The sequence below is a fragment of the Hemicordylus capensis genome, chromosome 2 (genome assembly GCF_027244095.1).
Source record: "Hemicordylus capensis ecotype Gifberg chromosome 2, rHemCap1.1.pri, whole genome shotgun sequence".
In the NCBI taxonomy this organism is placed as follows: Eukaryota; Metazoa; Chordata; class Lepidosauria; order Squamata; family Cordylidae; genus Hemicordylus; species Hemicordylus capensis.
In genome coordinates, this window is record NC_069658.1 from 51744850 (window position 1) to 51770346 (window position 25497).

The window sequence follows — 25497 nt, forward strand, 5'->3', positions numbered from 1 at the left end:
GAGCAGTAACAAAGGCCCATCCCTGAGTAGCCACCAAACGAGTCGGTGGCAACTGCACTGTATGCCCACATGATCAGTGCAGCAGATAGATCTTCAGAAGGAATCTGGAGGAGGAAGTCCTCCAGTATCCCACAATGTATTGTGCAAGCAGTGCAGAGGCTGCCTGCATTAATGCAGCAGCTTCTGGCTCCCTGCCCACTCTATAGGCGGCACTGGTGGAGAGCCAACCAGGCTTTCGGGAGCTGCTGTAAACAGCCCTGATCACACACACAATCAGGGCTGTTGAGGTAGGAAGGGGGTGTTCACCTTTTACCTTGGTTAAAAGCATAGTAAACATATAGGGTAGCCCTGCTTCAGAGCAGCTGGGTAGGAACAGGTCCTGAGGCTCCACACAAGCTTCTCTAGCCTGAGCTTCCTGCTTCTACCCAGTTTTGCACAGTCATGTTAACAACCTTTCTTTCTGATATCTGAAACTCAGATGACCAGTCATACATTAACCCCGTTCTAGTTTAAGTAAAAAGTAGCAACACTTCAACATCCCTTGAAGCTTCTTCCTTGCACTGATGTGCTCTGAAGCTCCACTTCCCTCTGTCCATGGTTACAGTGTTTGCATAGGCACTGAACTTCTGGACATATTCTTCCACATTGCACTGGCATTCTTGTTATGGGAAGAATCTATGCATGTGAAAATGCTGGGCTGAGACTGGATAAGGACTGTTAATCTCCTCCTGCAAAATATAAAATATTAGTCACTTTAAAAGGTGCCTCCTTTAGTTAAGGTGAGCAGCAAAAAAAAAAAAAAAAAGTCCCACCATTTAAAAGTATGTGTGCATCTGCTGTGTGTTTTGCATTAGGCACTGTGTTTGTGTGCTGTGTCTGTGTTGTTGTTATTATTATTAATAATAATAATTCTATTTCTATACCGCCCTTCCAAAAATGGCTCAGGGCGGTTTACACAGAGAAATAACAAATAAATAAAATGGCTCCCTGTCCCCAAAGGGCTCACAATCTAAAAAGAAACATAAGATAGACACCAGCAACAGTAAGTGGAGGTACTGTGCTGGGGGTGGATAGGGCAGTTACTCTCCCCCTGCTAAATAAAGAGAATCACCATGTTAAAAAGGTGCCTCTTTGCCAAGTTAGCAGGTGTTGCATTTGTACATTTGTGTGTTGTGTCTCAATCCAGCTCCGGCTCCACAAAGCTGGGAAATTAGAACCTAAGGCCAATGCCTCAACAGAGGGCCACATGATCAGTAATGATGTTGTGTTATGTCACAAACTGTGCTCACTTCCACCTGACCCTCCATGCACACACACTTTCCCTTGGTCATTGAGACACAGATCAAGATGGGAGGGATGGAATGCTGCCTAGTGACCAAAAAAAGTCTGCTTTTAAAGTCAACTTTTATTTCTGCTTGTAAAAAACACATTAGAGACTTGCTCTTCCTAGAACTCTCTCTTTTTAAAAAAGAAGTCTGTTCACAGAAGGTGCTGACACTGCAGCCTGCACCACATCTCACACCATTCATGTTTGCTCCCTGACACAGAGGAGCAGCAGGAAAGATCCCCGGTGCACGTGTAGTTTCCCTTGCACAAATCTGGATTTTAAAAAACACATAATTCTAGTATACATTCCCTTTCAGGGATACAAACTGGCATATAATTTAGACTAATTAAAAGAAAATTAAAAGACACTTCAAGGACAAATTTCAGGTACAAGTGTTACAATTTTCAGGTACATATAAATGTATACATACAAACTTCTATATTACCGTGTTGGTGTAAAATAAAAAGTCTGTTTGCATAAGCACGCAGGTCTTACACAAGTAGAACTAGATGTTGGTCTTCAAGTTGAAACTCTTTTGCCAAATACCTTCATTCTATGGACAGGAATGTAGTAAGTATTGCTGATCACTGATTGGATTATACTCAGAGAGGAGTAGGATGCTTGTGAATGCAGCCTGGACAGCAGTGCAGAGTATCATGAGCGAAAAGATCACATTCCACACAAAACACACTCTGGCAGACTTTACAAATATAGACCTATGGGGAAACAAATGTTTGAAATCTATTCAGAGAGTATTGCTGATCACTGATTGGATTATACTCAGAGAGGAGTAAGATGCTTATGAATGCAGCCTGGACAGCAGAGCAGCATATTGTGAGCGAAAAGATCACATTCAGAGGTGATCTTACCCCCGAACCTTGGGGCCCCAGTCCGCGGCCTCCAAAGGTCTGTGCCCACCCTGTGCTCGCCCCACCATGCCAAAAACTTCAATAACTCTAGCCGCCATGTGTGTGTGGGTGAGCCAAGCAGACCTCCCCCACCCCCGTGGTGGTGGCAACGGGTAGAGCAGGAGTGGCCGCTGGGCCTGATCATTCGGCCAAACATCCGTTGAGAACTGTGAGATGCTCCAGTACACCTGCGCAGTTGGAATAGAATGTCGCAAGCCCGTGAAGCCGTGACATGTGGCTTGGCTTGCTCACTGATGAAGGTCTAGCAGCTATTTTGAGGTCAACTCTACATTGCATGTGTCAATCAGATGCAAAGGTTTCCCACTTTCAGACTCTTCTAGTCATCAGGTTGCGTTGGTATACAAATATACCAAATGTCAGCTTGCTCTCTGTTGTGGAAGTACCTTTCGAAACCTGTGTGAGTCTCTCTTTATATAAATTGTTAATCTGTTATAAGGACGTATACCCCACCTTTCCCAACTGAAACCAGCACAAAGCTGCTAAGAATATGAAAACATATGAATATTAAAAGGTAAACAGAGACATTGTTTCAGTGTTGAAAACAAACTGAAATGTTTTATGGAACAGAAGTGTCTTTGACTGGCACATAAAAGCTGCAATAAAGCCTCATCTAAAATGCAATACCTTGAATACTCAGAACTTACATGCTGATCTTCGATTTCTCCTTGGCATCCTTGACAATAACTGTTTAAAAATAAATGTTGACAGGCTGATTTTAAATACATAACATTATGTTTTTTCAACATAGATATTATAGGAGGGTGGATCTTTAAAGGCGGGGGAGGGTGTACTTGCCACTTCTGCTGCTTTTCTCCCTCCAGCGCTCCCTGTTTTGTAAGCATTTGGGGTGGCAGGGTACCTTCCTGCTGCCCCTACCCCCATTCCTTGTCAAATCGCTTCAAAAGCCTTACTGCGCATGCACGTCACATCCTGCGTCACGGGCGTGCACGTGTGCGACGCACGGACGTGACGCACGTGCCATTTGACGTGCACACCACTATATTATAGAAGTAACTACTTTAATCACAGGATAATCAGAACAAGTTACTCAAAAATGAAATATATGTTTCAAATGCAATTATCAACCTTTTGGATAAAAAGTTTTTCACCATGCACAGAGAAAGATTCAACAGTCCAGCCAATAGGTATGCCCAAACAGTCCATACCTATTGTACAGACTGTTTAAATGAACAGTCCAGCCAATAGGTATGAGCAACCCATACCCATCAATAGGTTGTTTACAGGTTCCCACAGTTCTTCCCACTTGTGCTAATATAAAATATTGCATTATGTAGTGATTCCATCTCACAAAATATCCAAGATCTTTGTGGTAACAGAAACTGACTGGCATTCTACATGGTGGAATGTCAACACTAGGGACCCACCAGGGCCACGGTAGAACAGAAAGGCAGCCCCAACATTGTAGTGTGACAGGGCAACTGCAGTTTAAAACCATTTCTGCTGCACTCCTGCCAGGAAAAGGTTCTAAGTCATTCTGCAGCTACCCTACCACACTACACTGTCAGGGCTGCCTTTCAATTCTGCAGCAGGCCCAGTGACTCTTTAATGCTGACATTGCACCGTGCAGAATGCCAGCCACTGTAATGGTAAAGGATTGTAAATATTGCAAATGCTAGTAAACACAGATTGCTTTCAGGGGAAAAAATCAGCATCATTTATCTTTCTTGAAGATAAATGATCAGAACAGTACAACAGTCCCCAATTTGCTCACCAAAATGGATACTTAACTCTGTAAGATTCCTGTTTTCAAAAGGGCTGATTTTTGACAGAAAGAAAACTTGATAAAAATACTTTTAAATTACAATTCTTTATTCCAACCAGGAAAACCTAGTGTATCATGACTGACATTCAGACTAACGCAGCAGTGGCGATATGGGGGAGTCGTGATTGTCATCATTCTCCATTCCCCTCTGAAGCCTACTGTCTCTCCTCAAAATAGATTTCTGAGGGTTGTATGACCCTCAGGGACATATTTTTAGGAAGCACAGTGGACCTCAGAGAGAAGGGGAGAGCAGGGAAAAACCAGAGTGCCAGCGCTGCATTAGCCTCTTCTAAACAGACACTCTGGAATTATCAAAAGAATTGTTGCAATCTGGGGTTATGACTGTTGATACCAAGAGAGAGAAATCTGCACACGTACACTTATCTGCTATATGCTGACCAAAGGTTGCAGTCAGTATATAGTTATTGAGTTACAAGGTGGAAACATTGGCTGACATTCTGACTAATGAAGCACTTGCATAATGAGCAAAGTTGCACTAGTGCAAAAGGATCATAAGGGCACACTAGAAAATGGGAATGTGCAGAATTACCGTTCTCCTCTGTACTGTTGTAGTGAGACTTCCTGAAAGGCATCCAAAGGAAACAAGTGATGATAAGATCGAGCCAGATGAGGTGCAGACACAAGCGTAAGACCTACAGAATGTAACAAGGTATTATAAAGGACACCTGGAGATAATTCAGAATGCTCTTATGTATTAGCTGTCTCTGAAACAGCTTTTACCTATTCAGACCTAGTACTCAGGTTTGCTATCCTCCATAAAAGCCTTCACAAAATTTGATATGTTAATAGTACCAAAACTAGCTGGGCCAGGCGCAGAGCATCTGCGCCTCTAGTTCTCCCTCCCTCCCAGCTTTCCCCCGGATAGCCCCACCTGCCGCCCACAGACCCATCTACCGCTGCTTTCTTCTGCCCACCACTTTCTTCCCCCAGCTGCTGCCGTTTTCTCCCTGCTCGTCTGCCCACTGGCTGGCTGGCCAGTGCTACTTCTGCTGCTTTCCTCTCCCGCTCCCAGCAGCTAGCTCACAAACTTATAAAGATAGTAAACACTCTATTCTTCTCCATGTAACTTTAGAAATTACCACGGCTTACTAGGCCTCCAGTGTTCCCTCTAACAGGGATTCCCAGATGTTGTTAACTACAACTCCCAGAATCCCCAAGCAAAAGCCACTGCAGCTAGTGATTCTGGGAGTTGTAGTCAACAACATCCGGGAATCCCTGTTAAGAGGGAACACTGGAGGGCTCAGCCCCAGACAGGCTTCCTCAGTTTCAATTTCCTCACCACCTTTGTCATGGTGAGTGGAATGCTGCCCTCTAGCGAGGGTGGTCAGCAGGGTGGATTTGATTTAAATCACTAGCAGGGTGGATAAAGATCAATGATTTTTTTTAAAAAATCAAAAAAATCCGATTTAAATAAAAAAAATCCGATTTAAATCAAAAAAATTCGATTTTTTTTTTAAAATCATTGATTTTTATCCACCCTGCTAGTGATTTAAATCGTGATTTAAATCAGTTTGATTTAAATCGTGATTTAAATCAGTTTGATTTAAATCAAATCCACCCTGGTGGTCAGCGAGTCCAGCCTTCTTTCCAACTTCAGATGGGGATTGTGCAAGCAATTGCACAGCAATCCCCATCTTCTTCCCAGCTCCAAGGATGGCCACATAGTGCCAAACCAGCAACCCTGCATCACCTTTTCCTGCTTTGAAGCAGGAAAAGGCAGCGGGGGGGGGGGAGGGGGGGGACTTCTGTGGCCCCGATCTGGCCGGACGTCCAGGATGCCTCTGCCAAGCAAGTAGCTGTACAGTCAAGTCCTGTGCTTTATACTCCTTCTCTGAAACAGGAGGAGGAACTAGGGGATGGAGGGGCATGGCTGTGCTTGGAGGAGGTATCCTGCCAGCAGTGGGCAGGCAACCACAATTGTGGCTTGGTGACCAAAGCCAGTCAACAATTGTGGACTGCTCTCTTTGGATCATATTCTGAATTATAGGAAGGCATGGACGCACTGAATAGGTGTGTGTTTCAGAGCATGTGCAGAGTACACTCCACTTACTGATTAAGTAACTGAGTACCACAGCCTACCCCATTATCAGCGGCTAACATACTGGGCTTCTAGGTCTCAGTGCAACTGCTAGGCAGGCTTGCTCTGAACACTGATGATGGGGACTAGTATGTTGGGTTATTGATATGCATTGCTGCATCATAACAGTGGTTAGACTTTCATTCCAACAGAAAAGTGAGATCTGCAGACTTTGAGATATCCTCACTCAAGTTTCTCATTTTAAACATGCCTTAATTCATTCAAATTGGTACCATCTCATCCTCATGGGAATATAGGAGTCAGGCCATTGGTACATCTAGCTCATTATTGTTTTCACTGACTCTCCCAACCCTACCTGGAGATGCTAGGGATTGAACCTGGGACCTTCTGCATGCCAAGCAGATGCTCTACCACTATGCCAGAACCCCATCCCCTAAGGAGAATATCTTATAGAAGACAGCACTCACATGTAGACCCACCCAAATGCAAACCGGGGCAGACTATACTTAGCCAAAAGGAAAATTCATGCTCACTATCTCAAGACCAGCTCTCCACAAAGCACACTACACAATAATTACAAGTGTAATTTTAAAAACCAACAAAAACCCAATACATTATAGTGACTTGCCCAAAAACATCCCAAACAGCTCTCATTTGTACTCAGATCTCCCAAATCAATGACCGTCAAAACAACAGTGAGCTTGAAGACCTGCTCTGTTCAGCTGAATTTCACACTGCCCTGTGCATAAGGCACTCTAAACCTATCACAGGCCTCGATCTCAACCTCCAACAAACTTCACAGAGCTCTGAATACTAAGTTTTGTACCAGACTCATGCTGGCAATGCTTTGATATTTTGTTAACTATTCCTTCCAGGTAACACACACTCAACGCTATCCTGCATTCACTGGGTAAACAAGATCCTTATGTGTAACAGACCAGTACTCTGACCTCAATCCATATTCTAGCACATTAGCTCCATCTGAATGGGATTTTATTATGACAAGCAAGGAAGTATCAGCTAAGTAGAAGGTGGAGAGAACAGAAGACTAGCCACATGCATGTACTGGAGAATCTCTGGAACAATCCGAGATTTGAATGTACTCTTGTAAAGATCATACACTTTAGATCTAGATTCCACTCATTTGTGAGGGACAGAGGACATAAGAACAGACTCAAGGCCCATCTTGTCCAGCATCCTGTTTCACACAGTGGCCCACCAGATGCCTTCAAGAAGCTCACAGGCAGGGGAAGAGGGCTTGCCCCCTCTCCTGCCATTGCTGCCCTGAAACTAGGACTCAGCGACATCTTGCCTCCTAGGAAGTGCTAATATCAGGACAAGTGTTCCAAGATATTCTAGACATGTACATCTGTAGCAAAGTCCGAGGGCTTGTTCTCATAGGCAAGCTCCAACTATCTGATTCTGGAAGGTGTGGCAACAAATGGAGGTACACTCCAGTTCTATGGATGACCTTTCTGCACCAACAATTAAGGGGGCTTTTTGGTACTCCCAATTCTAGTCGACAAAGATAAAACATTACTCACCACAAACTTTGCATTCCACAGGAAGCTCACAGTATTTGGCTCTACACTGGGGGCAGAAATATCCTCCCAGTGTAAGACCCGGATCATTGCTATTTTCCAGGTGTCTATAAAGAACACATTTTTTTTCATGAAAAACTTACACAGGAACATTTCAAATAGTTTGCACAGGGTTGTTTGTAATGGTTAGATAGGGCTAGACCTCCCCAAGCATGATAATGGTAATGTTTTTGGAGAAACTACTAAGTTAAGGAAGTTACAATACTTTGGTCAAGCAACAAGGAGAATTGCATTTTCCCAGCTACAAATTATTAGTTTCCTGGGGAAATGTAATTTCCCTGCAAAAGATGATAATCTTACTGGAAATGTATCTCAATCACCTTCAATGGTAAAACATTGATAACTGTGCATGTACTGTGCAATAAAACCATCTACAAAGGCCCTTGCAGTCAGTTACCATGTCCTTAGAGCTCTTTGTAATATGTAAAAATTTGAACTGAAATTCTAAAATGCATTACTTTACAAGGAGCAAAACCTCACTTCAATTAGACAGAATCCAAGACCAAAATCTAATAAAGCTGTAGACATGTGGGGGTAGAGAACTTCCACCCAGTAAAAGGTGTCTGAAGTTTTGTACCATAGCAGTTCTGACTAATGCAAAGATAAGCAGCTGTCCAGGTTAAAAAAGCAAGCTTCTTATGCTCCTGGAGCAGCTGAAGCTAAGACTTCAAACAAAACTCTGGCTGCCCAATGGGCTCACAAAGCATTTTTCAGTTGTGGTCCATGCAAGGTCTAACACAGTCACACATTACTTACGCCATGCTAAAAGATGGCTTTGCATCCTGATCAGCCAAGGATGCGATTGTGTGCTGAGGAAAGCCTAGAAAAGAAGACAGACACCTAAGCATTATTTTGAATTACTTAAAAAGATTGAGTTTCAATAGCACCTTTGAGTCTGCATTCTTATATTACTATTTGGGAGTGCAATAATCCTGTGCTTAAAAACCTACATGATAATTCATAGTCTGAGAACCTGTAATGATCAGAACTATGTGGCTAATTTTAATATAGTCTGCTGCTTGACCTGCCTCTTGTTTTTGTACCCACAACTTTGGGGCTTGGGCATCCACCCGTGTCTCTGCTCTTTACTAGTTCATTCCCTATTAAGCATAGAGCCAGGCAAAGATCATGACTTGGAGCAGGAAACAGAACTCCTCACATCCCTCTTTAGCTCGACGTACGAGAAAGCACCATAACCCTGCCCTTTACCATGCCTGCACCAATTCTTCCATATTATCCGTATGGACCATTCTAAGCAGAAGTCCTTTACTAAGTGCATCTGTAAGGATGCACTTCACAGATAACAGCTATCAGGGCTGATTTGTAGTAAACGTATTCTGCAGATACACAATAGTTGTCCAGAGTATGCCAAGCATAATGCCGCTCTCCTCAATACCTTCCCCTACAAACTGGCCCATCACACAGAGGGGAGCGAGAGTGTATCTACCTTTGCCACCCACATGGAGGTAAACATAGGTACACTCCCACTCTTCTTCACACAACAGGCCAGTTTGGAGGGGGAAAGTATTGGGGAGAGAGGCACGGCATGCCAGCTTCATATCAAGCATCCTTGTGGAGATGGAACATTAAAATACAGCCAATGCACATATGCCATAATTGTGTGGTTGACACCCAGAAAACCCTCCAATAATCAGTTCTGGCCTAGGGACTTAGACCATATTGAAATGAGACACCCCTGTGTGAACATGCCAAGGATATAGGCAGCAGGTTTGGCAAACTAAGTAGATGGGAAGGGCAAGTATGCTCTCGCTCTCTCCCCCTCTCCCTCCTGTGTGATGAGCTGCACTCTGGCAAAGTAACATCTAATGCTAACTCCATTTGTTCACTGAGTACTGCAATAGACACATTATGTCCATTTTTGCAAGCATAACACGCAACTGCAATCCTCTAGCTCGAGACCAATTTTCCACTCTGATCTTTAGCATTATGCAAGTTGCCCATCTCCTGGATCTTAAAAAGACAGATTTTACAATGCTATATGAATCATTTATTTAAAAAAGATGCTGTAGGCACATCTTATATATATATATTTCTGAAAGAGCTGGAAATGTTATTATCCTTATGGACACATAAGCAGAGTACCTGCAGACTCTGAGTAACCCACAGATGCGTTGGTTTCACAAAAACTGAAGGATAAAAAACCTAAGGGGACCAAAACACCCCCCTGTAACTCAGTGGAGCAGAATGTTCATGGACTTAAAAGGTAGTTAGACAATCAGGTGGACGGAGCTAATGGCACTCATTGGACAAGATGGGGGAGGAGGGCTTGAACAAGAAGAGTGGGAAATTTCTAAGCTTGAAGAATATGTCCTCAAGACAGTCTCAACCCCTTCTGCTTCTGAGGGGGGAAGGGTGCCTAAAACTTTCACCATGCTCAGGCATAGCCTCAAGTAACACATGCAGGGATATACCACAACATTTTGTTGCAGGTCATGTATACTTATTTCTTACCCATTCGAATAAGAGAACTTTCAGAACCTGAACTGGCTGGTGGTGGACTAACATGATGCCTCAGGAGCTCTCTATAATGGGCTTCATCCAAAATGACATGATAGGTTCCTGCCGCACAAGAAAGAAAAGGAAAATTAATCAGCATAGAATTGTATTGAAAACAAGCTTGCCAACAGCCATTCACATGGTTGACTGTGGCAAGTACTACAGTGAAAATGTATATACTACTCTGTGGTAATGGGCTGATAAAAAGGGAATAAAACACCAACTAGCAACTTGTGGTCCTGTTTGCAAGTCTGATGAGAAGATGTCAGTATTCGAGGTGCAATCTTTGTTTGAAGTATGAAGGGTTTACACAAACTCCATCACAACCCAGAAGAGAGAAATTGTTTTGAAATAAAATACACATTTGGATAAATCCAGACTATGAAATGTATAAGCTACAGATTGCCTACATTTCTTAAGATGTTAACAACCGATGCAATTTATCTTCTGCTTCTCTTTAACTTCTACAGATTTGTTACCATTTCAAGTGGTAGCCTTCAAGTAGTATTTTTTATTGTCAAAATGTATTAGATCTATTTAGTGTTACTAAACATAACAAGAATAACCATATGAATTTCTGATTACTTGATTTCCAGACAAGTGGCATATTATTTGATGCAGACCACTAAAATAAATTTCATTATAATATGGCTGCTAATCAGAATTTGAAAAATCATGTGACAAGAGAAATAGAACAATTGCAAATATGAAAAACTGCTCCTTCTATATGATCATCCCATGTTTTTCACATGTAAGTATTATGTACAAACTCATTCTCATTCATACACACAGACACACATATATATACCTCCAGTTTCCCGGGCAAGTACAGTGCAAACACGAACTTCAGCAGAAAGGCCAATAATAGACACTCTGATCTTGAGTGCTTTTAAACACTTTACACAAAAGAGAGAAATAAATATATTAAGAGAACAGAATATTGTAAAAGGTGCAATGCTTTGGGACAAATATTCACCCCAAGCAAGCTGGTCTTTCTGGATTGATCTCATTGTTAAGAAACGTCTACATTCATTTAGCATTTTAAAAATAATAATAATTTCCCTACCTTAATTAGATCATATATATTGGAAGGATCACATGTTGTCAGGCTGCTGAATATTACTAAAACCTCTCTGCTTGTATGTCCTGGCATATGCCTACAGAGGATAAAAAGTATTAATTTATGCTTGTTACAAAAACAATAACTGGCACTAATACCACCTTGGGATTGCTTTAATGAAAGGCGGTATATAAATTTAACAATAAATAAATACATACATACATATATATGAACTCAAGGCAAAGCCTTTTTTTAAAACTAAAAAGAAGTGAGAAATCTACTTTTTACACATGGACTACACACGATTATTTAAGTTTCCTTCTTAGATAGAAGAAGCAGACCCAAACTCTTCAAAGTAACACATTCACATGTGTGTGTGTGTGTGTGAAATCATTTTCATGTCACTTGAATAGGGCCTCCAAAGCACTAATTAACCTCAGAGAAGCTTAAAGCACAGTCCAAGGCTGCTAAAAGAAAAAGAAAAAGAAAAGAAATAAATCACCCTGCATTTATGAGTGCTAAACCTGGAGTATTCACACAGTACATGTTAGCAAACAGAATATATCTGCAGCTTGGTTTTGGATTGTTCTAGCATCTTTTAAGTTTGTAACCCACCAGGAACATCTCTTGCACAAGAGAATCTATATATATATTGCTCCTAGGTGGGCCTGGGGAAAATGCGTCCCGGCAGCCCAGCTGATTGGCTGGACAGCAGAGGCGCCTGATTGGCAGGCACACCCAGGAGAAGGAGAATTGGCTGACCCACGCTGGCGGGCCTGGTGGTGGCCGCAGCGAGCGAGAGAGGCGCGGGGGGAGAGAGAGAGAGGGCGAGCGAGAGAGGCGCGGGGGGAGAGAGAGAGAGGGCGAGCGAGAGAGGCGCGGGGGGAGAGAGAGAGAGGGCGAGCGAGAGAGGCGCGGGGGGAGAGAGAGAGAGGGCGAGCGAGAGAGGCGCGGGGGGGGGAGAGAGAGGGCGAGCGAGAGAGGCGCGGGGGGGAGAGAGAGGGCGAGCGAGAGAGGCGCGGGGGAGAGAGAGAGGGCGAGCGAGAGAGGCGCGGGGGAGAGAGAGAGGGCGAGCGAGAGAGGCGCGGGGGAGAGAGAGAGGGCGAGCGAGAGAGGCGCGGGGGAGAGAGAGAGGGCGAGCGAGAGAGGCGCGGGGGAGAGAGAGAGGGCGAGCGAGAGAGGCGCGGGGGGAGAGAGAGAGGGCGAGCGAGAGAGGCGCGGGGGGAGAGAGAGAGGGCGAGCGAGAGAGGCGCGGGGGGAGAGAGAGAGGGCGAGCGAGAGAGGCGCGGGGGGAGAGAGAGAGGGCGAGCGAGAGAGGCGCGGGGGGAGAGAGAGAGGGCGAGCGAGAGAGGCGCGGGGGGAGAGAGAGAGGGCGAGCGAGAGAGGCGCGGGGGGAGAGAGAGAGGGCGAGCGAGAGAGGCGCGGGGGGAGAGAGAGAGGGCGAGCGAGAGAGGCGCGGGGGGAGAGAGAGAGGGCGAGCGAGAGAGGCGCGGGGGGAGAGAGAGAGGGCGAGCGAGAGAGGCGCGGGGGGAGAGAGAGAGGGCGAGCGAGAGAGGCGCGGGGGGAGAGAGAGAGGGCGAGCGAGAGAGGCGCGGGGGGAGAGAGAGAGGGCGAGCGAGAGAGGCGCGGGGGGAGAGAGAGAGGGCGAGCGAGAGAGGCGCGGGGGGAGAGAGAGAGGGCGAGCGAGAGAGGCGCGGGGGGAGAGAGAGAGGGCGAGCGAGAGAGGCGCGGGGGGAGAGAGAGAGGGCGAGCGAGAGAGGCGCAGGGGGGAGAGAGAGAGGGCGAGCGAGAGAGGCGCAGGGGGGAGAGAGAGAGGGCGAGCGAGAGAGGCGCAGGGGGGAGAGAGAGAGGGCGAGCGAGAGAGGCGCAGGGGGGAGAGAGAGAGGGCGAGCGAGAGAGGCGCAGGGGGGAGGGAGAGAGGGCGAGCGAGAGAGGCGCAGGGGGGAGAGAGAGAGGGCGAGCGAGAGAGGCGCAGGGGGGAGAGAGAGAGGGCGAGCGAGAGAGGCGCAGGGGGGAGAGAGAGAGGGCGAGCGAGAGAGGCGCAGGGGGGAGAGAGAGAGGGCGAGCGAGAGAGGCGCAGGGGGAGGGAGAGAGGGCGAGCGAGAGAGGCGCAGGGGGAGGGAGAGAGGGCGAGCGAGAGAGGCGCAGGGGGAGGGAGAGAGGGCGAGCGAGAGAGGCGCAGGGGGAGGGAGAGAGGGCGAGCGAGAGAGGCGCAGGGGGAGGGAGAGAGGGCGAGCGAGAGAGGCGCAGGGGGAGGGAGAGAGGGCGAGCGAGAGAGGCGCAGGGGGAGGGAGAGAGGGCGAGCGAGAGAGGCGCAGGGGGAGGGAGAGAGGGCGAGCGAGAGAGGCGCAGGGGGGAGAGGGAGAGAGGGCGAGCGAGAGAGGCGCAGGGGGGAGAGAGAGAGAGGGCGAGCGAGACAGGCGCAGGGGGGAGAGAGAGAGCGAGAGAGGCAGGGGGAGAGACAGAGCGAGAGAGGCACGGTGGGGGGAGAGACAGAGCGAGCGAGAGAGCTGTTGTGGGGGGGACAGAGCGAGTGAGAGAGCTGTGGGAGGACCAGCCAAACAAATTCTCCCAACTAACCCCAAAAAAGGAAGTGAACTACCGCACTGATGCTCTGTGCGGGTTCAGCTAGTGAAATACTAATGATCAAAAGTAACACTTAATAATGAGCCCCTGGTGACGCAGTGGTAAAACTGCCGCCCTGTAACCAGAAGGTTACAAGTTCAATCCTGACCAGGGGCTCAAGGTTGACTCAGCCTTCCATCCTTCCGAGGTCGGTAAAATGAGTACCCAGAATGTTGGGGGCAATATGCTAAATCATTGTAAACCGCTTAGAGAGCTCCGGCTATAGAGCGGTAGAGAAATGTAAGTGCTATTGCTATTGCTAATAAATGAATCACCCTGCCATGTTTGACTTTTCTATACAACAGGGATTTTCAGCCAGGGGTACCTGAACCCCTGGGGAGAATTTAAGGCCTTGAAGGTGGTAGATGGAGTACACAGAACCTCCAAGCTCTACCTACTACACCATTGGCTCCTCCTCCATGAAGGTAGGGAGAGGAGTGCCAAGAAGCATCCCTCCCTTCTCCTTTCCATTTGACTGTCTGGCTCAGGTTCAGCCTACTCCTCGTTCAACTTAACTGACAGGCTCAGCAGCAAGGGTTTCTTGGTTTAGTTTTTTGCCTGTAACCAAGGCAAATTTGCTTAGCCTGTATTTTATTTCCCACCAGCTTTACTTCTGAAGGGCACAACTCCTGCATGCTTATACAGGGTACCTGAGAAGAGGTTTGGGGGCGGGGGAGTGAAAACCCTTGCTTTAGAATGATTATAATTGGAATGGACTCTTCCTCTTTCTACTGTTGTAAAGAATTAAAGCACCCTAGAAATACTCACTTTAATGTCTGTGTGGCCAAATTTAAGGCATTATATAGCGATGGCTCCCCAAGGCAGGTCATATCAATAGCTTTCTTCAGAGCTGCTGTGTGTTTTCTTGGATTTCCTAGAAGGATAATTTATACACCAAAAGCTTCGAAATTAAACATGAAATAAAGACATTAAACCAGAATCAAACATATGTTGTTAATGGTTTTAGCATCATGGCTACTTCAGCTTCCCTCTCAAATTTAAAGTTTAATGTTTAAAGGAGGAAGAGAGTTGTAAAAATAAGCAAGAAGCCATGCATATACAAGATTCAGTGGAATGGTTTCGGAGCACAAGAAACTGGACATTAACATCAATCCCAAAATAAAAATAATGCTGAACACAGTTATTTTACCTTTATGACCTATTCCATTTCAAAGACCGGGTGATTTAATTATGAGTTTTGTTTTACATGAACAGAGGAGGGAGAAGGATCAGATCCATGTCCAAGATTCAAAATTTAAAAGGAGTTTCAATGTATTTCACATCCACATATCCAATGTCACTCCTTGCTCTCGATACGAACTCTCCCCTCTAAATTCAGTCCTACTCTCTTCCCAGCTTGTGATCTCTCCTTCCTCTGCCCAACATCCCATTAGTAGTCCCGATGCAAAAGGAAGAGACCACAGCTCAGTGGTAGAACACCTGCTGGTATGCAAGTAGTCCCAGGTTCAGCTCCTAGCACCTGCAGATAAGAGAGGGAAAGATGCCATTTTGAAATTCTAGAGAGCCCCATGCCACTCAACATAAAGAGCTAGAGGGACCAATGATCTATCTTGGTGTAAGGCATAGGAACACACATGTCAGATCATCGGTCCACCTAACTCAGTATGGCCTACACCGACTGGCAGCAGCTCTCCAAGACTTCAGGCAGGACTCTTTCCCAGGCTTACCTGGAGACTTCAGGGACTGAACCAGAGACCTTCTGCAGGCAAGCTCTACTACTGAGCTCATCTCCAAGGCATCCCCAAACTGATCACCACCGACACACTGATATTTTTAATTGAACACAGAACTTTCCTTCAGGACAGGGACTCAAACCTGAGTGTGTGAGATTAAAGACAGACCACCGCTTTAACAAATCAGGGTTATTCATATAAGAGTAACTCCGTAAAAAAGAAATAAAGTTTTCATACCCGAAAGCTCAGTCAGTTTCTCAGCTCTTTTACCCTTAGTTACAATAATGCCAATCTGCAAGAAAGATGTCTGCCATTAGGATTCACAGAACAACAGTCTCATAAGATCTGAAGTCAAACAACACGGGTGACAGCAAACAGAAGGCACATGTGCATGGCTTCTAGCACCAGTAGATCTTGTCCTGATGTTTGACTGCCATGCCATGTACAGGCATTCTTCAGGGTGAGAAGGGCTAGGGCCACCAGCAGGCTCTATTGAGGCTTACTAAGGGCCACTGAGTAGTGGTCCTCAAAACATTGTGCCAGCAAAAGGTATAGTAAAAGATATACTGCAGGGGATTCTGAGAAGCAGATGTGTCTGATCTAGAGAGCTCTATCCCACCTGCCTTGCATACCAAGGCCACTGTTGCTGGTATCCTGAGCAATAACTATGAAAAATAGCTCCTTTATAGTCAGGGCTGTACTCATTTTACAATGAAGCTGTCCAACCATGGAGTTTGAAATCAATTTTGCAAGTTCCAGCATCCTGTTTACTTTCATTTCGTAAAGAGAATGTTTCTATCCCCAATCATGGCTGCAAAGATGGGTATAAAACGAGCTATGTCTGATGAAACTAGAAGCCCAATGAAGGAAGAGAGGGAACAACAGGGTTTTCCATTCTCAGGGCTTCAGTGCACTGCATACCTCGTTGCCCTCCCTGTGGCTAGCAGAAACAGAATAAATGACACATGATTAGCAAACATATGCCCATTTACACAGGTTGCAGAATTTGTCTTTTCTTGACACAGAAATGAAATGCAACATGTTGAATAATTTTCAAAAAAGTACACATTCCATCTATTTTTTGTCTCTAGAATCTTTTTCCAAGCCATCAGGCTTTGGTAGTCACTGTTATGACAACATATTTTTGATAAGTCTCCATTCTTGTCGTATTTCATGGAAATTTCAGGTTTAAGCAGATGAAAATTCATTATCTTCAGATGCAACAGCTTCTTTGAGTTTCCTTTTTCCCCAGCATAGTATACATACCTGACTGATAGGATTTTGGTCAAAATATTCTTCAACAAAATGTTCCAACAGCTATGAAAAGAAAAGTGTTTACAGTAGTGTTATTAATAAATCTATGCAATATAAAGTATCTTCATAACCACTTCTTAGAACCATTCTTCAAAAACGGATTTTAAAAGCTTAGCTATTACTGTCTAAAAAATGCATCTGGGAACTATTAGCAAAACCACCACAAGGTATTGGTAGTTAGCATTATTTCAGGAGCAAAAGTTAATGCAAGCTAATTCTCATTAATCTAAACCAGGAATAGTTGCGTCTAACCTACAAATGAAACCAGGTGATCAGGAAGCTTATTTCAAAAAATTAATTTGAGGAGGGGTCAGGGCCATACCATAGCTCAGAGGCAGGGCACATGCTTTCCATTGTAGGAGAAAGGGGCTCTCTTTTTTTCAATCACATAATCACATAAAAGATTCCTATACTTTTATTCCAAGGATCTATGCCCAGATACTGTTTCAAATCTATTCACAAAAGTCTCTTCAGAAGTTTACATCCAGCATCAGTTATTTTAATCTTGTACTGTAGCTAGGAAGAAAGGAAAAGTGAAACCAACTGCCATCAGAACATCTCCAGGCACTGGGTGGGGGGTGGAGTGCAGTCCAACTCTTACAAGATGGTTAGGAAACAGATATAGTGGGGAATTTCCACTTTCTTCCTAACAATCTAAAATAGCTAAAGGGAACAGACAACTTAATATTTAAAAGTCTTTGTTTATTAGTTTCCAGTAAGATTTACTGGAAGTTTATTATTAAAACTCTGAGGTAACCTTTTTCTCAGCAATACCTCAGAACTCGAAATATAAGCATCATTTCAGCAGTTAGAAGAAATGACATATTTGAAACTTAGATGGGTGGTAACCAATCTGTAATAGTCAATTAAAAAAACAAGAAGTACATCAAGACTCCCTTGGAGAAAAAAAAGACAATAAAAGTCTGAATTGAGCTGAGAACTATCATTGGAAACTATCATTGTCATTAAGAGCTATCATTATATTTCATCATTACACTTGGACATCACATCGAGTTTACAGTTCAGGGACTGACCACGCAATTGTGTGTGTGTGTGTGTGTGTTTTCCTGTGTGGCTGGACATTGATCAAAGATTAATTGGACTGGCAAGATCTCTATTGAACTCTTTGTTTTAAATTTTTTAAGTTAAAACTTTTAACTTAAATAACAATTTTTATCTTTTGTTATTTGAGTGTGTGCTTGATTTTCTAAGCCGTTGGCAAATAGCTGAACACAAACCTGAGCCCCATAGCAAAGCTCTAGCCAGGCAAGGCTAATAGGGAATATTGGGAATAAATAATTCCACCAACATGCAGGGGGTCCCAGGTTCGATCCTTGGCATCTTTCAATGCACCCTTTGTGAGAAGCAAGTCCCACTGCTCAGTAGAACTGCATAAATATGCCTAGGATCAGGCTGCATGTTGGTTCAAAGCAGATAAAGACACACTGACAAATGATATAATGGAAAACTGAAATAATACGATACACCTTCACATAAAATAACCTCGATGGCTTCTGCTTTCACAGAAGGAAGTCAGTGGAAATAAAGTATTTACTGAGGCTGTTCTCATGAGCAGTCAAGCCTGGGCTTGGCTCCCCGTGAGAACAGCCAGGATCCACGTGGACCCCACTGGTGCTGTGGCAGCAAACCCAGTGCCACAACTCAACTCTTAGCCAAGGTTAAGGGAGCAAATGCACCCCTAATCCTGGCTCCAGGATCATGTGTTTTTAGAATAAGACACAGTGAGGCTGTTCTCACGTACAGCCAAGATTAGGCTAAACCAGCCAAGCAAATAAGAACCACCTGGATCGCACCCGATCCCAGCAGCGCTTTGGTGGCAAACCCACCTGTGGAGCCAGCCTCTTAAACGGGGTTAAGGGAGCAAGCACTCCACCCATTGCTGCGGCAATGCCAGGCACCCACCCGTCGCTGCAGGGATCCTGCAGAAATTATAGGATTTCCAGGAGCCGGGACAATGTTTCCTGGCCCCCAACCCTCCACAGTGCCAGAGCCACCAACAGAACATCTGGGGAAGTAATTTGCGCACCCAGCAACAGAGGGGGAAGGAAGCTTTTCTAGCCTTCCTGCCTGCATGCCCTCAAGCCCTTCTCACTGATCATGAGAAAGGGCTCACTGACTGAATCAAGGTCACCTGGTGAGCTTAATAGTTTAAGAGGGAACTGAATCTGGGTTTCTCAAAAGTCCGATACTGTCTGCTATGCTGGCACCAATTTGGAGCTACCCTATAGGAAATAAATTTTTCAACAAAAAATGAATACCTTTAAGGTACAAGTCAGTCTGTTAGGCTTTAAGTCTTGGTCTTCCATTGTTCTTGATCCATCAACCACTACATACAAGTGGCGCATCTGTATAAGGTTTTTAAAATGATGGAATTAAAGTTAACTTCAATAGTTATATAATTATACTAGCAAACTATAGTAAATATTAAGTCAGTATTCAACACAGCGTCTAAAGTTTAAGCTAGGAGCCACAAACTCATATAAACATACAGGTTTCAGGAATGGTAGGATATTTGGGCCTCTTTCTTTTGCCATCATTCCTCCTTTCATGGTTTCAAATTTCTTTCTGAAACTACAACTGAAGACCTATTCACAACCTATTCACACCCACTGAAATTAGTGGGACTAACTTCTGAGTAAACACACAAGGCCCAGCTGATGTAAAGATCTACACACAGCCTTAAACATCAGAGGAGAATTGACCCTTTCATTATGGTCTTTGGTAGTGGCATAAAGCATTTTAGTATAATAGACTAACACAGAAACTCATTCATTTACTCTGAAAGGCCATCAATTGCAGTCACTACCACATAGTACTTCCTGAAAGCAGAGAAGGGAAATTACTTTAACTTCTGGTCACTATCAAATTATGAAAGGCAATGGTCGCCTTCTGCTTAGGGCCAGTTCAAACCACCACTATGCAACTGGCTGGCTAGGGTTTTTTTGCTATGCATAAGTGCAATTTGCTCATGGCCAACAAGTCTGTGTGTGAGGACTCCCCATATGGAAGTCCTCAAAAATCTATTCACCAAAGACTCATAGAGATAATCTGGACCTAAACAGAGCATAACTGGATGTACCACTGCAGCAGTGATCCCTCTAACAGGGATTCCCTGATGAACAACTCCCATAATCCCCAAGCTAAAACCACTGTAGCTGGGGATTCTGGGAGGTGTAGTCAACAACATCTGGTAATTCCTGTTAGAGGGAACACTGCACTGCAGTTCTTTAATGAACATGAAAAGGGTATTCACATGTGCAGCCTAACCCAGGTGAGAGCAGCCCAGCCTGGGATAGGCTGCGCATGTCAAGCCCACCTGACCCAGTTTTTTACTGTGGCCTGCAGCTGAGGTTAAGGGTGCGAGTGCACCAGCGTCAGTATCGTGTAGCCCAAGCAGACACAGAAACGGGCACCTAGAGCACCCATAGCATGGGGGTATCCCTCAATGCACTGCACTCAGGACTCATCGTCCCAGCCTCTAGAGATCATGTGGGAGCACCGTTCACACTTCCTACCACTGCCACAGGGTCATCGGGGGTGGAGGGGAGGTAGGTTTTGTGCAGCCTTCCTCCCACCGTCGTGTGAATAGCCCTGTTAAGTGACAGTGACTAAGGGATGTTAACGAACTGCTTCATGCACTCCTGGGAGGCGGGGTGTTTGTGTGTTTTCCTTTAAGAGGCAGGGAGGGTACACTTACCTGCACCACCGCTTTTCCCCCACCAGTGCTCTTCCTAAAACCACTGGCGCAGAGCTGCAGCACACCTCCTTGTAGCCCCGATCAGTGTCATACCAGAAGTGGCCAAAGCGCGTCTGTACTGTGCACAAGTGCGTTGGACACTTATGGTAAGATGCTGATTGGGGCTGCAAGGAGATACACTGCAGCCCTGCACCAGCAGTTTTGGGGAGAACGCTCGTGGGGGGAAAGCACCAGGTCAGGTAAGGGCACCCTCCCTGCCCCTTAAAGGAAACCACCCCCTGCTTGAGAACCGGCTCAAATGCCGGACTTTCGAACCGGTTTGCCACTCCATAAAAGGAGCGCCAAATCGGTTCATGCACATCTCTAAAGGTGACCCCTTACACAACCAACTGACAAAAGCAAACTACAACCCAGGCAACCAAATAAATACAAGTGGCTGATCATGCCCTTAAAAGTCATCTGAACCTGTCCTATTTGACAAATCACTCCAATGCAAGCAGTTTCAGCCTAAGCAAAATCAAATGCAGAGCCATATAGAAAATGCAAGCCTACCATCCCAAGTCTAACTTGCCCATGATGTTCAAAGATGCTGCAAAAAAAGAAGTGGAAGTTATAAGACAATGTCATTTGCTTTAGCATATACAAAGTTATAATCTACTTACATTACCTACATTTTTTAAATATGAGAAACAAGTTTAACATGGAAGCATATTAGGCAAAGATTTGAAAAGTAAAACTAGGTTTCAGATAAAGTCAACTGATAGGATTTTACAAATGAGTTAAAAATAAGTATTTGGATTTAATTGAATTAAATTTACTATACATTTCCTGTTTTAGTTACTGTAAACCTGTTTTTGTGTAACAACCAATGGTCATGTAATAAAGATTAAACTATCAACCTGCAACATCAGAAATTCAAACAATGACGTTTACAAATTGTTTTTCTGATCAAAGCAAATAGATACAAACATACATAGATATACAAATGACTGTTCTGTGTGGGGAGGGGAAAAACACAATTTAGAAACAACACCTACATGCTTCTCCAAGGTGACGCAATACATAAATACACACCTAAAACTTTTACTTTTTGCATTACATATCCTTAGGCCACTGGCATTATTTGCTATTTCCCACATACTACCATAGGATATACTTTATACAGAGCTTTAAAATGATGCTGTAAAACTGGACTTCACAGACATACTGGGCAAATTTGGACAATATTCTTGTCTGCCAAGCAACGATATGCAATAAGGATGTATGCACAGCGAATCTGTGTGTCCTTCCTGCCCTGACCCAGAACGACTTTCTCCAATTGCGTGGTTCATCCAAACTACTTCACTACATGCAGCACAATACTAATTCAAACTAGTATGTGGGGACTGGTGTAGATGAACCATCCCCATGTTATTACAGAAAGAAGCCCCAATACACTGGGTAAGAATGTGCATGTGCATAACATTCATAACATAGCAGGAGGGAGAGCTGGTCTTGTGGCAGTAAGAATGGCTTGTCCCCTTAGCTAAGCAGGGTCCACCCTGGTTGCATATGAATGGGAGACTTGATGTGTGAGCACTGCAAGACATTCCTCTTAGGGGATGGAGCTGCTCTGGGAACAGCAGAAGGTTGCAAGTTCCTCCCTAGCATCTCCAAGATAGGGCTGAGAGAGATTCCTGCCTGCAACCTTGAACAAGCCACTGTCAGTCTGTGTAGATGATACTGAGCTAGATGGACCTATGGTCTGACTCAGTATGTGGCAGTTTCCTATGTCAGGTTTTTCTGGAGAGGAGAGCTGGTCTTGTGGTAGCAAGCATGACTTTTGCCCTTAGCTAAGCGGGGTCTGCCCTGGTTGCATTTGAATGGGAGACCACATGTGAGCACTGTAAGATATTCCCCTTAGGGGATAGAGCCAATCTGGGAAGAGCAGAAGGTTTCAAGTTCCCTCCTTGGATACTCCAAGACAGGGTTGAGAGAGACTCCTGCCTGCAACCTTGGAGAAGCCGCTGCCAGTCTGTGTAGAGTAGACAATACTGAGCTAGATAGACTCAGTATGGCAGCTTCCTATATTCTTATGCACACATCCTTACCATATGTGGTTAGCCAGCAGATGAAGTATTATCCAAACCAGCCATTGCAATCATCTGATTGACTATACAAGGGAAGGGCTAAGAACATTATCAAATTAAACAGAGTGAAGTTGGGTTTGGATATAGGCCATGGCTGCACAACTTTGGTCCCCCAGCTGTTGCTGACCTACAGCTCTCAATATCCCCAGTCAAAGTGGCCACAAGTCAGGGGTGATGCGAGTTGTAGTCCAACATCTGCAGGAAGGCCAAAGTTTATTTAGGCTGAGAAGTTTTCAATGATCCCTTGTAAAATTATACCAAAACACAGTTTATCCCAAAGTGTCATTTTTGTTGCATTTAGCTACTTAGTGTACTCTTAGCTATATTGTACAGCTTAGTGCTCACCGTTTTCTCTTGGCCTTAAAAAGAATATCCTCAATACTGGCTTTCAATGATCCAGACTCATCTTCTTTAAGAACCTCCCTAGAAACAATAAAGAGAGAGAAATACACATTAAATAACACACTCAGCAAAGAAACTGCAGTTCTTACATACCTTAAAAACACAGATTTGTACAGGCAAGCTTACCATGTTCTTTCATAGCCCCCTTCCCACCGTTTGGTTCTTTCTGGTTCATCATCCATTTCTGCGTGTCCAAGTTTTCCTTGTTAAGTCACTGATACACAACAATTACATTTTAATTAAAAACATTTCAAGACACTACACCTTGAAGTATACTATGCCACAAAAGATATCTAACTGAAACACAGTTTTGTTACTTAAAGCCAGATCCTACAAATTGCTGCATATCACTAGTCACTAGATTCAGTAAAACCATTAATCAAACTTATCTGGCAGGAGTAGCACTTTTTACAAAGGCCAAAAGAGCTTTGTGACTTGTAGGTGCCACAGTGGCCATAAAATTGCACTGGCCAGAACTAAGAGATACTGGCTACAATCCTAAACACACAAGTCTACTTATATTACATTCAGTGGGGTTTTGTGACTGCTTATGATTGAACTTCAGAAGTAAACAAATACAAATATATTTGATGGAAAGTGGATTGGATTATCCTGTTTCAGCTGCATAGTCACTACTTCCACTACAGCAGCTTAAGGTAACCTGCAGGGTTGGGGTGTAGAAATTCCTGGATACAAAGAAATCCAAGTGATTTTTCATCCTCAGCTTCCACTTCCCCCACTCAAACTGTGCAATTTAGGAGGCTGCATTCCCCACCCCGCCCAAACATCTTCCTGCAATTAAACTCAATTAAAAGAACAACACAAATGTATATCCAGCACTTCTCAACACATCCCCTCACCCATAAAACTTTTTAAAATGAACCTAAATGAATGCTTAAGTAGGGTCTTTGTAACTTGGCATACTAAGCGCTAAACATTAAGTTGCGATGAGGCTTTGTGAAGACACGGAGATTTAAAATTTGATACTTGCAATATCGAAAACTGAGATTAAAAGCAAGCGTCACAATTTCAGAACCTCTCAATCTGAGAGCGCTGAAGTCACCTGCAGATGACCACGCTAAGCAGCGTAAGGTTCTTTCCCAGGAACCCGGAACGGGCTGGAAGGAAAGCGTCTTAGTCCTAGAGCGTCCCCTGGCTGTTAACGGTTTAAGGATCAGGTGTAGCAGGCAACCAACCCTGCCCCTCGACGAGCCCTGCTCAGCAGGATTTCCGGCAGATCTTGCTACTGCTTCCGTGTCGTTGCTCATGCTCAGTCCCCATTTGTAGCCACTCAGTTGCCCATACCTTGAAGAGACTTTTGCAGCAATGTGATGTTTAATGTTTATTATTTTTTAAATGTTTAAGATTATTAAAAATAATGTTGAACATGTTTTACCACTCAGTTTTTCAAAACTGATGTTTAAGATTGTTGAAAATGTTTATGATGTTTTAATTTTATTTTTTCTTCAAATCATTAAAAATTACTTTTTTGAAAATTATGTTTAAGATGTTTTATCCTGGATACAGATTCAGCTGTTAGAGGTTTGGTTATTAAATGAGAAATTAAACTACATTTTTAAAAATTATGTACAAGATATTTGCAATTTTTTTTGGTACAAGGTCATTCGTTATCTTCAAAATATTAAAATCGTCTTGTGCTTTGGGAGCATGGGCAAGCCTAATCAATTTTGCAGTTTTGCTAGCTGCATCTGCCACATCCTCTATGAGCAGGTCAGAAGCTCTCACTGCGTTGGGTTGCAGCAGGGCCACTGTTTTTTCACGAACAGGTCCTGAGTTCCAGTCCTGGACAGGAGTACAGATTGTACTGGTCCCAACATATTTTTCGGGGACACAGGTTTAGCTATTAAAGGTGTGGTTCCACCTACCCCACAGAATTCAACCAGGAAGGCTTTTCTGATGGGTCTGCATCTCTGATGCACTAGGCTGTCAGTTTTCCCTGTCCTTGTCAGATTGCCCTAACCGTGTACGCTTCTCTGATGGGTCCGCATCTCTGATGCACTAGGCTGTATGTTTTCCCTGTCCCTCTCATCCATGTCCCTGTCTGATTGGACCAACCAGGTGGGCTTTTTAAAGGGGTCCTCATCTCGAACGCACAAGGCTGTCCTGAGTTCCAGTCCTCAACAAGGCTCCAATCAGTTTGCAGGGACCATGCTTCTACTCCTGGGCTGGGACCCAGCCCCAGCAGATCCCACTACCCCTGTCCCTGTTAGATAGTACCACCCTGAAGTGCTTTTTAAAGGGGTGTGTATTTCTGATGCACGAGGCAGTCAGTTTTCCCTGCCCCTGTCAACAGATTGACCTTAAGGGTAAGGGCACTG

The 25497-nt window shown here is 44.5% G+C and overlaps 1 protein-coding gene across 2 annotated transcripts; it reads right to left on the reverse strand.

Moving 5' to 3' along the window:
- Window positions 1-1385: 1385 nt before the first annotated feature.
- On the reverse strand, window positions 1386-24361 carry LOC128346399 (general transcription factor IIH subunit 2). Of its 2 annotated transcripts, none has more exons than XM_053299664.1 (16): window positions 24222-24361; window positions 23285-23372; window positions 23102-23179; window positions 21180-21216; window positions 19189-19275; window positions 16862-16912; window positions 15833-15887; window positions 14670-14775; window positions 11283-11373; window positions 11025-11112; window positions 10172-10279; window positions 8456-8519; window positions 7643-7746; window positions 4590-4692; window positions 2901-2940; window positions 1386-2043 (listed from the first exon to the last, which is right to left on the reverse strand). In XM_053299664.1, exons 2-16 carry the CDS (start codon window positions 23338-23340, stop codon window positions 1930-1932), a joined length of 1182 nt encoding a protein of 393 aa, XP_053155639.1. In that variant the 5' UTR covers window positions 23341-23372; window positions 24222-24361; the 3' UTR covers window positions 1386-1929. The 2 variants fall into 2 exon arrangements, with proteins under 2 accessions (XP_053155639.1, XP_053155637.1); XM_053299662.1 differs by having other exon boundaries at window positions 24150-24348.
- Between the last annotated feature and the right edge of the window lie 1136 nt (window positions 24362-25497).

Excerpts from the sequence above, each read along its gene's own strand:
- LOC128346399 (XM_053299664.1), bottom strand. The coding sequence starts at position 23,340 with ATGGATGATGAACCAGAAAGAACCAAACGGTGGGAAGGGGGCTATGAA. Across the intron at positions 15,888-16,861 it reads ACCAAAATCCTATCAGTCAG|ATTGGCATTATTGTAACTAA; the intron begins GTATGTATACTA and ends TCTTTCTTGCAG. Across the intron at positions 8,520-10,171 it reads AAGTTCTCTTATTCGAATGG|GCTTTCCTCAGCACACAATC; the intron begins GTAAGAAATAAG and ends CTTCTTTTCTAG.